This window comes from Pseudorasbora parva, chromosome 23, assembly GCF_024679245.1.
Source record: "Pseudorasbora parva isolate DD20220531a chromosome 23, ASM2467924v1, whole genome shotgun sequence".
Classification (NCBI taxonomy): domain Eukaryota; kingdom Metazoa; phylum Chordata; class Actinopteri; order Cypriniformes; family Gobionidae; genus Pseudorasbora; species Pseudorasbora parva.
Window position 1 is genome coordinate 34,513,264 of NC_090194.1, and position 12,275 is coordinate 34,525,538.

General features: G+C 36.7%; 1 protein-coding gene across 1 annotated transcript; it reads left to right on the forward strand.

Annotated features, from left to right (window-relative positions):
* Positions 1-103: 103 nt before the first annotated feature.
* On the forward strand, positions 104-12,235 carry zgc:56235 (Voltage-dependent anion-selective channel protein 2-like). The gene is made up of 9 exons (XM_067433320.1): positions 104-238; positions 1,021-1,092; positions 1,175-1,224; positions 2,461-2,613; positions 5,665-5,717; positions 5,792-6,013; positions 9,877-10,027; positions 10,786-10,843; positions 11,367-12,235. The coding sequence occupies exons 2-9, from the start codon at positions 1,026-1,028 to the stop codon at positions 11,456-11,458; spliced, it is 846 nt and encodes a 281-aa protein (XP_067289421.1). The 5' UTR covers positions 104-238; positions 1,021-1,025; the 3' UTR covers positions 11,459-12,235.
* The last annotated feature ends 40 nt before the right edge of the window (positions 12,236-12,275 follow it).

The following is a 12,275-nucleotide window of genomic DNA, read 5'->3' on the forward strand; positions in this document are numbered from 1 at the left end:
TTTTATTTTATTTTATTTTATTTTATTTTATTTTATTTTATTTTATTTTATTATGTACTGGGGACTTTTATTTGGAAATCTTTTCCGTGACGCCAGTGCGCATGCGCAGTTTGTCTCCTTCACTTTGTCCTGTAGCTGTAAGTGTCAAAACTGAAACACAGCACACTCAAAAGCTTCTGCTTTCATTTAGCGTCATTATTTTATTTCTGTCTCAACAGCAGCAACAACAACATCCTCGGTATGAATTTATCATCCGGTTTTCACTAGATTGCAACTTTAAATCATGCAGTTTTAAATATTATTGACCCAGTTATTTGTTTGCAATGTTGTTATAGCAGCATGTGTGACTTAATGAGAAACAGACACCATCTCCTTTACACAATCTAACCTTAATTCACACTTTTTTATAGTCAGCGTTGTCATTTTTTATTTTATTTTTTGCTGTTAAATTTCCTTTATTATGATTAAATGTGGCGTTTTGCCCTCTGAGCAACACGTTAGGCTTTCTGCATAAGCTTGATTAGATTATCAGGCTTGAGGCCACGCCCCCTCATGTATAAACAGCCTGAGCTGTTTTATTAAGTATCAGTAATGCAAATATGTTACTATACCAATAGAGGCGTTTCTGTTGGTTCACAGCATGCATGTCACTAAATATGTCTGTCCTACATAGACAGGCTTTTAAGGTGACATGTTTAGTGTCCTAAATACATTAAACAAAACCCTCACTCATAATCATGTAAAAATAGATGCAAACTAAAGGTGTCAGAATACAATTCAGTTTTACTATGTTCATGAGTTGCTTTTACAAGGCTGGAAAATGAGCAACTACTACTAACTGCATTCTCACTGTGGGTTTGGTTACTGATTATGCAGTTTTGTGGGTTTGCTCTATCTGCGGTCTGATCCCCTGTTTTTCATATTAGTGCAGTTTCCAGATGACGCGATGATACCGTGAAAACTCTACATTAATATTTTGTTCAGATCCACTGATATTTTCCCTCTGCTTTTATATATCAGATATAATGGCGGTTCCTCCTGCGTACTCAGACCTGGGAAAATCAGCCAAGGACATCTTCAGCAAGGGCTATGGTAAGAAAAATCACTCCGTCCCGCAAAAAGATGCTTTTGCTTTGCAAGACGAACAGCATTCGATAGTTTGTTCTGTTTGCAGGTTTTGGGATTGTTAAATTGGACCTCAAGACTAAATCTCAAAATGGAGTGGTGAGTTTACCTCTTCGAGATTCACCTGAAAACAGTTTGCATAAAACATGAAATGCAAATTAAGTATTTTTATGTCTTTGATGCACCATTTTGGGAAATGCATTTAGATGGTAAGATTATTGTAGGGACGTTTGAGTGATGTGGCAAGTTTCACTAATGTGGGCTCCATCACACATCATTTACCATACAGAACGTTTATCTTGATGTCAGTTATCTGTGACTATTTTTACGTCATTCGTTTTTTGAATCATCAATTTCTCACTACACAACCAACATCGAGTCGCATCCCATCAGCCCTGTGTTTCTAGGTCACATTCGAAATAAACCTATTTCTGTCACATCACTCGCCATCTGCCATCCGGTAATGTCCTGAGCCACCTGCTCACATGGTTCAGCATCAAAGTCCACCGCATTTATTCTTCATTTGATGTGTTTTAACAATGCACCAATGTTGACTTTCTGACCGATACTATTAGCTTATAATTACAGGGTTGTCTGTTATTGATAACTACTAAAAATTAAAATTAAAAATTGCTTTTGTAGTTGATACAAGGTTAAATTAAATTAAATTAAAATGTCAAATAAACATAAAACGAATATTAGAAATAGGTTTGAATTGAAATACTAAGATTGCTAAAACTGAAATTTAAGTGTAAAAAAAGAAAGAATGCTAAACAGAAATGAAAAAATAATGTAATGTAAAAAGTAATGTTTGAATAATATTAAAATGAAAAAATATGAATATCATATAAACTTAAAATGTAAAAACCTTTGCTGAAACCTAAATGTAAATGTTTTAAGCTAAACATGAATAAAAAATATTAAAATATGTTCATTTAAAATATTATTAAATATTGTAATAGTATATAAATAATACTAAAATAACAACAAATTAACATTAAAATATTAGCTCTTTCTGATACATATCAGTCTATCACTACAGATGATGTTAATTGATAATTATATCAGAAATAAAAATTATAATTTGGCTAGACAAATCATTTCCAAAATTATCCATCTATATAATTTTCTGTTTTCAGCAAAAATAACAGAAATTACATACTTTAGGCATCAACATAATATAATGTACACCACAAAAATATTGTACAGCACAAAAATGGGCATCCGTCTTAACAAGTAACCTGTACAAGTAAAAAAAACTACTTATAGCTAATATTCATATGGTCACAGATACAAGCCTTAATGTTTTTTCCTGTTCATAAAAATCAACTGCAGGAGTTCAACACATCTGGATCCACCAACACAGACACGGGAAAAGCCGGCGGGAGCTTGGAAACCAAGTATAAAATGAAGGATCTGGGGCTGAGTTTGAACCAGAAGTGGAACACAGACAACATGCTCTCTACAGAAGTCTCTGTGGAAGATCAGGTCAGTAGAGCAAACTCTCGTCATGACCTTTGACCCCTTTGAGATGCATAGGATATGATTAAAATGGTTCATTTGCAGAGTATGCATTAAAATGGTCACTGTGATTTTGCCAAGACTTTTGAATCCTAAATGTATTGTTGATCCAGGAACAACATTCCTTTCTGAAAGTGTAGCCCTAACCCTATCACGTATCTGAGGGAAATAATAGGTGAATAACACTGATGTAGAACACTTAAACCTGGCTGTAAGCCTAAACTTCACGTTTGAGATGAGTAATTTCCACTGAAACAGGAAGACAGGGCGGGACACACCAAACAGCTCCTCCCCCTTTTTAAAATAGCCAATATCGTTTAGTTTATATCACAGCTCAGCCAGAGTCGTTGAGCTCAGTAAAGCTACAGTTTCCTCCTAATCTCTCACCGTTTTTTCCTCCTGATCTCCCCCATATCGCTTTAAAATGCCATTCTGTGCAGAATTCAGACAGGTCCGATACATTCTCTGGTCGATCACATGATCCGCTCTGTGCTATCGTGTCTCTGTCTCTTGTCATTGTTTTGGAGCACACTAGTTTACTAAAATATTCATATTAAAAGCCAAAAAAAACTCTATTTTGATTTCACAGCAAATTTAAACAGTGTAGGCGCTGTAGTTCCATTTTACATTTACATGTATGCATTTGGCAGACGCTTTTATCCAAAGCGCCTTACATTTTTACTGTACACATTTTTACATTTTTGTCAGTTCTTGCTTTCCCTGGGAATCAAACCCATGATCTTGGTGTTGCTAGCAAGGTCATGGGTTCGATTCCCACACAAGGCTTCTGTGCTTACATCAAAATGCACTTTATTGTCAATAATTGTCACCAGGTATTTATAACTTTCCACATACTCCACCACCTCGCTCTTAATCCTTAATAGGTGTAAACCGGGATAAATGAGCCTCTGTTCTAAAATCAATAATCATGTCGATATGTTAAGCTGCAAACAGGCATCATCACACTATTTTACAAAATCATCAACTGGGCATGTTTCATTGTTTTCTAGAAGACTCACAATGACTGTTTTGTCTGCAAAAGTACCTGTTATTGTAATTACTTGTACAGTCATGTGTATAAAAATATACATAATGATGGAAATAACAGAGCCTTGGTGAGAACCTGTAGATGAAAAGACTAGCATTTACTCTCACTCTCTTGAGTTCGTTCAGATAAAAAGTCCAAAACCTAACCAACTACATTAAGATTAAGGGCAAAATTGGTCAACTTATCTGCTAAAATATGGGATTGTAAGGAATTAAAGGGGCCATGAACTGAGAAATCAAATTTTATTCATATTCAGTAAAGTTGCTGTTGCATTTTCAATACCTCGATTTGTTCTAGAAGCAAACTGAAGAGGGACTAAAAAGCTTTTATACAATTTATTTTATACTAAAGTAATTTAATGTTTCAGCATGTGTAGTGTTCGGCACTGGCACCACAGTGGCTTGTTTCCACTGTTAGGGACTCTCTAGAGCAGGGGTCCCCAATCTCGAACCTGGAGGGGCACTGTCCTGCAGAGTTCAGCTCCAACCCCAATCAAACTCACCTGAAACAGCTAATCAATGCCTTAAAGGTGCCCTAGAATGAAAAATTGAATTAACCTTGCCATGGTAAAATAATAAGAGTTCAGTGCATGGACATCACATACTGTGAGTCTCAAACACCATTGTCTCCTACTTCTTATGTAAATCTCGTAAATCAAAAACACCACGGAAAAAAAGTGATTCTCAACATAACGCCAAGCGTGATGCAATAATTAGGAAACATTTATATGTACGCCCCCAACATTTGCATATGTCCAAACGTGTTCATTGTCAGGCGAAACTGACGGAGCCGAATCATCGGGACTGCAGGTAAACAAGCGTCACTCAAGGATAGCAAAAATGGCAGCTCTCATGGACACAAATGTAGAGAGAGCATTGTCTAAATAATGCAAGATGCTAGTACATTAACAATAGGAAACTCTGAGTACCATATATAACCAGAACACCGGATAGTATACTGGTTTTGGTTTCGTCGGGGGGAAAGAAGAGCGGTCGTGCTTGCGGTTGCCAGCTTTCAGTAATTTAAATCCCCCAATCAGAGCTTTTCTGTGAAAAGAACATGTATACTATCCAGTGTTTTACCTAAACATTTGCAATCTGGCAACCATATGCTCTCTCTCTCTCTCTCTCTCTCTCTCTCTCTCTCTCTCTCTCTCTCTCTCTCTCTCTCTCTCTCTCTCTCTCTCTCTCTCTCTCTCTCTCTCTCTCTCTCTCTCTCTCGCATGGATGATCTGAAAACACCAATAAACAAGTAGGCTGCATCTTATCAATCTCCATTTGAGATGTTCTGCTAAAAGTGTCATTCAGTCGGTCTGTGTTCTGTCAGGATGGTCAGGACTCATGAGTCGTTTCGTTGAACAACTGAACTGCAAAAGGCCAATCAGAGCAGAGCTCAACATTAATATTCATGACTCTTCCAAAAAAGGCAAAAACAGAGCAATACATCCTAGGGACAATTTCTAGGGTTGTAAATGGACCTGTAGAACTGTATCTGGACAATTTTTGCCCTTAAATAAGCCACATACCTTCTCTATGAAGATATCAGAAAACAATTTAACATATTGTTTCAACTCATTCTAGGGCACCTTTAAGTAAGTGCCCTCCAAGATGATCTGGAACAGGAATTTTTTCTCATATTAAAAAGCTTTAGCACAAACATAACTTATTTTTGATCTAGGTGCATAACCTGTTTAACTCCTCTGCCATACCCAGATAATTCAACTTTCTTGTTCCCACGCCCCTTAGATCCTGTTATTCTGACTTTTTGTTTTCTCAAGTTTTATTTTTGGTTTCCTAACTACTAGTTTAATGTCCTTCTGCAGTTCATGTCTTTTAGCCAAATCCCCTTCATCATGGAATAAACAAAGATGTTGGTCCTGGAACATGTTTGCACTTGGTGAAATCATATTTCACACCACATTGAATACAGGTCTTATGAATCTTGTATCTTTTGTTGTGTTGTCTCCTCAGCTTGTGCAGGGGTTGAAAGTGGCCCTGGATACGTCTTTTGTCCCAAACACAAGGTGAGTTGTTAGTGTCTGATGCATCAAGGCCGGTTTGATGATTTTCTTCTTTGACAGTGTTATTTTCTCTTCAGTAAGAAGAGCGGTAAGCTGAAGTCCGCCTACAAGCGTGACTTTGTCAACGTGAGCTGTGACATTGATTTTGAGGGTCCGGTCGTGCACTCTTCAGCGGTTTTGGGATACGAAGGCTGGCTCGCGGGCTACCAGATGGCGTTTGACACGGCCAAGTCCAAACTGGTGCAAAATAACTTCGCTCTGGGATACAAGACCGGAGACTTCCAGCTTCACACCAACGTGTAAGAAATAAGAATCAGGGAAAAACACCAGAAACAGCTGATCAGAGCTTTTAAAGTTGGCATGTATGCATATACATTAGTAACTTCATCCTTAAGAATTAGTCAGTTACAGACCGATCTCGAATCTAACTTTTCTGTCAAAAATACTAGAAAAGGCAGTATCCTCACAGCTGTGTTTGTTTTTTGAAAAAAAAGAAATGCTATCTGTGAGGGTTTCCGGTTCTGAGACTGCTCTCATTAGTTACAAATGATTTGCTCTTATCTGATCGTGGTTGTATCTCTCGATTAGTATTACTAAATTTTAGTTCTACACTTGATACCATCGACCATTGGCGTCGGAAGGAAAATAAATGTGGGTGGGTCCTCTCTCAGAAGTGTTTTACAGGAGTAGGCTAGATGCCATTTACATGAAGTACAAATATACTGCGTTGTTTACTAAACATCTGGTTGGGCCAGACAATATTACGGAAATAGCTGAACCATTTAGAGCGGCTATTGTGTAGGGGTAAGACCATAGACCGTAAAAAAATATGGACGTAGTGTCCGTGACGTCACCCATAGGATTCCGATAAGCCGTTCTGGAGCTTAAAGTATGGACGAGCTGGGCGTCGCCATCTTGCGAGCGTTTCATCGCGAGTCACTCCCGGATAATAGAAAATGGGCCAAAAGGCGGGATGTGGGCGGGGCTTAGGTGACGCAATGACTATAAGCGGCGGTTAAATGGCCATCCACCTGTCACTCCAAGTAACCATGCCCTTTACATAACGTAAACGAATGAGTTATAAAAAAATTCACCCCCCTCACAGTTGTCATGAAGCCGTATAGACCAAAACCACAATTTGTACCAGGCTGTAAACATCTTTTTTTCTGCTGTAAAGTTGAGAATTTTAACATGGGGCTCAATGAGATTCTGCTCCCTTCTGGAGCCTGCCTCTAGTGGCCAGTTGATGAATTGCAGTTAACTTTACTTCCGTATTGGCTTCAAGAGAGATTGTGGGAGGTCCCCACTTGCTCTTAACAGATTCAAAATGCAATGACGCTCTTCCCAACTGGACTATTTGTCTTTTTTCCGGCAACAACGGCGTTCATACGGGACTTCATCGCGAGCAACAGCTAGCCGTTTAAAACAGGTGAATTTAAACAATGGCTAAATGGCTAAACGCATCTCGTGGTCATGTAAGGGACCTGTTCATGTTGGACAGACATTTTAATTGCATTTTATGTCTGTTAAGGTGTCATATTTACTGGTTCTTATTAGAGCCATGAAATATGACCATATTAGTCTGATTCTGTCCACACTGCACTGGCTCCCTGTAGCAAGCAGGACGAGATTGAGAGATGGTGAGAACGGGGCGAGACCGGTGCAGCGTGCAGATGGCGCTCATTATCTCCAGGCCCGTCGTGACAAGGCAAGCAAACCAAGGAATTGCTTGGGGCCCCGAGCTGGCCTGGGGCCCCAAGACAATGACAGGTTAAGAATTAAATGCAACTACAAACTGTGTGAGCGCCCCTTTGATAGTCAGTGCAGTAAAGTGCAATGACACTGTTATCGGAATCCCCCTCAAGGGGGCCCTCTCAGTAGCTGACAGTAGCCAGCCAACTACGCGATCTTGGCCGCCGGCAAAATACAAAACCTCTGCGGCAATCATGAAGCGGAATTATGCATTAGGAATCCAGAAAATAAAAAATAAATAACTTACCAAAAATAGTGGGAAGTGATAAATTACACTCTACTTGTCTTGTACAAAAATAGTGTAATTGTGCAACAGGTAGGCTAGCAAAAAGCCTTTCCTGTAGCTCAATGAGTAGAGCATGGCGCTAGCAACGCCAAGGTCATGGGTTTGATTCCCAGGGAAAGCAAGACTTGACAAAAATGTAAAATGTGTACCTTGAATACAATGTAAGTCGCTTTGGATAAAAGCGTCTGCCAAATGCATAAATGTAAATGTAAATGTAAAAATATGTTTAGGTTAGCTAATATGTTAGCTAAGGGAATATGTTTGCATAAATAACCTGGAATAGTTAATATAGCATGCTATATTAACTATTATTATAAACATTATTTAACCAGAAAGAGGCAGAGGAACAAGATTTTTAGATGTGAAGATCTTAATGTGCTAGTGTCGAGATATACGGTAGTAACAGTTTATGCAAATATGACATTATTTTTTATAAGTTACCAATGGATCTTGAACAGTTACTTTATTCTGTGTGACAATTTTTACACTGTTACATTTTGAAGTACAGTATCAGGACAACCCCTGTTTTACTAGTACTGTTTATTAACTATTTAACAGGTATTATAGTCATCTGTTGCAACTTTATAATAACCATCCAGATAATGTTCATAAACAGTTTACAAACCAACTAGTAACCCTTAACAAAGTGTTAGGAATATTTGGTCATCTATTTATGTAATATTTATAGAGGTTTTAAAAAGGGTTTCTTAAAGGTTTACAAAAATGTTTAATCATTTACCTGATACTTATATTATATTATATTATATTATATTATATTATATTATATTATATTATATTATATTATATTATATTATATTATATTATATTATATTATATTATATTATATTATATTATATTATATTATATTATGTATTAGCCTCCATGTCCATTTTGCTTGGGGCCCCTAAATTCCTTCAAACGGCCCTGATTATCTCTCAGGCCACCAGCCTCGCCCCGTTCTCTCGCGGCCCTCGGTCGGCTTACAACACTCCCTATTTAACATTGTATACATTTTTAAGTCTTGCCTTTTACTTACAAAGCACTAAATGGTTTAGCTCCCCAGTACTTGAGCGTGCTCTTAACGCATTAAACTCCTAACATTTATTGCGGTCTCAAAATACTGTTTATTTGTAGCAGTAAACGATGAAGTCCGATCACAAGTTCAGTATGGAGTACCGCAAGGCTCAGTACTAGGACCGTTGCTTTTTACCCTGTTCATGATACCCTTGGGAGATATCATTAGGAAACATGACGTTAGTTTCCACTGTTACGCTGATAATACTCGGCTCTATTCTTCACGCACTGACGAAACAATTAACGGAATGCATTGCACAGTTGATATTAAATTTGGCATTACAATTATTTTAAATGTCATTTATTACTGTGATGACCAACCTGCATTTTCAGCATCATTCTTTAGTGCCACTGATTATTAATCATTAATAATGTTTATTATTATCTTCCATGTGGAAAACCCTTTTTGTGGAAATCATGATGCATTTTTTTCAGGATTTTTTGATGAATATAAAGTTCAAAAGAAGAGCATTTATTAAAAAAGTGTAAAAACAAAAGTATTTTGTAAAATTATAAATGTCTTTACTGTGATTTCATTCAATTTAATGCATTATTGCTGAACAAAAATAATACTTTAAAATTCTTGCTTACCCCAAACGTTTGATTTGTAGTGCATCAGTTTCCACACACAAAAAAATTAAGCAGTAAAAACTATATTCATCATTGATAATCATAAATGTTTCTTGAGCATCAAATCATCATATGAGAATGATTAGTGAAGGATCATGTGACACTGAAGACTGGAGTAATGATGATAAATCCATCTTTAATCACAGGAATAAATTACACTTTAAAATATATTCACATAGAAAACAGCAATTTTAAATTGTAATAATATTTCACTATTTTTGTTGTATTTTTGATCAAATAAATGCAGCCTTGATTACCATAAGAGACTCCTTTCAAAAATATAAAAGAATCTGAATTATTCCAAACTTCTGAACTGTAGCATCAAGTCTGTTGTGTGATGGATAGAGACTGTGTGTGTATGTGTGTATAGATCGATAGTATATGTAGATATGTTGCATGAACTGTGTCATTTGTCACCAGTAATGACGGAGCTGAGTTCGGTGGATCAGTCTATCAGAAGGTGAACGATCAGCTGGAGACAGCCGTCACTTTATCCTGGACCACCGGAAGCAACAACACACGCTTCGGAGTTGCAGCAAAATACCAGCTAGATAAAGACGCCTCATTGTCTGTAAGTCAACAATCTTTACACATGAACGCTTAGCCAATGAATTGCAAGTGAGTGGTACCATTTCATATAACAGTGTGGAGAATGCAAATGCGCACGTGTGTTGCATTGGCACATTATGCAACAACATATGAAACTATAAGCATCTGCATCTATGTACTTTCATATATTGCTTCAGGCCTAAATCCAGAGGCAGACAGTAGTGGAGTATTTTTACTTTTCATGTAATTTTATTTTTCAAGTATATGTACTTTATAGGTGCTCTTCTTTGGAAAACGTTTACTTCACAACATTCCAAAACATAATATTGTACTTTTTAATGCACTGCATTTCATGTTGAATATCATTTAATACTTAATTAAATAAAACATGTAGTGCTGTATACTTTTACACAGGTAAAAGTAATTAAAATTTTACTTGAGTACAAGTAAGAAACTACTATGTGTTTAATGTAATTAAGAGACAACAAGATAAAAAATCAACAACTTTTATTCATGAAATGTAGTGCAGTAAAGAGTATGACGTTATATATTATGCTTTGGAATGTAGTGAAGTAAAAGTTTTCCAAAGAAAAACACTGAGAAAGTATATACTTAAAAAATGTACTTGAGTAGAAAGTAAAAATACTCCATTACTGTCCGCCTCTGCCTAAATCTGCCTGTAAATACATTAAAAAGCGGAAGTACATGGAAGGTATATTAAAATGTCAAAGCCTGGAATGACCAACCGAACCATGATTTTTTATTATTTTCTTTTAACAGGCCAAAGTGAACAATTCCAGCCTGATTGGAGTTGGTTACACTCAGAGTCTTCGACCGGGTAAACATGTTATAATAATTGTTTATGGTCTCCTCTACATTTGTACTGTATGTAAACTGGACACAGTTTGTGTATTTTTTATATGCACCAAATACTCAATGACATTTGCCAAAATGTTCAATATACAACCAGAGCGCTGCAGGGTCTGCTTTATACCCCAATGCAATGCATTTCATTTGTAGTTTGAAGATCGAGCCAGAAATTATTTTTAACATCTTCCATTTTTGATTAATTAATTGATCATACTGCTGGAAGTGTAGATATTAAATGTAATTGAAATACATATACACACACACACATAAATATTTCACTGAATTAAACATGCAACAAAGTGGGATCATGTGAAAATACTGCATACAATTTTACTAAAAATATGTCAAAAACACTTAAAAATAGCAATTTTACATAAATAGTATGCAAACGCATCACAAGTTTATCATTCCAAGCACATTGTCACTAGTGTTTTAGTCGTTTAAGATGTTTATTAACATTTCAATGCCTCATTCTCTTTCTCATTGTCAAGGGGTGAAACTCACACTCTCAGCTCTCATTGATGGAAAAAACTTCAACACCGGTGGACACAAGGTTGGACTGGGTTTTGAGCTGGAAGCGTAGCTGCCGTAGTGCAAAAGACACTAAAGAAGAGACCCAGTCCTCACATCGTCCCGCACAACCGTCCAGCATCACACACTAGCACTCTATGACTAACAGCACTTAGCGGCATGTTGATGGTTTTTGCAAGTCTGTTGGAGCCAAGTGACTTCTCAACCTCCTGTAATATCTGGCCTTCTAAGGGAAAAAGTTGCTCATTTATTTAATGAAGGTCGTATATTTACGTAGAGCACGTACATCAAACCAAAATACACAAGTTGCGGTAGATTTGCAAGCATGGTAGAAACATTTGGAGTGTTTCTCTGATGTGAGTGCATGCTAAGCACTTACATTTGTTTTATCACATTGATGAGTGAAGGTCAGAAATTATATGATGGTAGTTGAGGTTATTTGATAATGAATGCTCAAGATGAAGCATTAGAGTGATGCCGCACTTATAGAGCTTTAGGCATAGACGACACTTAAAGGAAACCGACAAGACAGCATGTGTATTTTTAGCGCTTGCAACACTTTCTTATACACTTACTGATAGTTAGAATATAAAGCAACTCTGTATTGTGGGAAAATACTGTTAGCAACCCACTTTTCTTGTATACAAAAGAGAAATTTGATCATCATATGCTCTATGGGCACAGATATCAATGCATTGTACATACCAACTGCTTTTTCTGTGTTACATATAACATATAGACACACACACTAATTTTACAATCATCTTGGTCTTTGTACCAAATTTTTTCAGAGGAAATTGAGAAATTCCAATAAACAACGAAAAATGGACTGTTTTTGGTTATTTAGAGTTTAGAGTTTCTTGGACCTG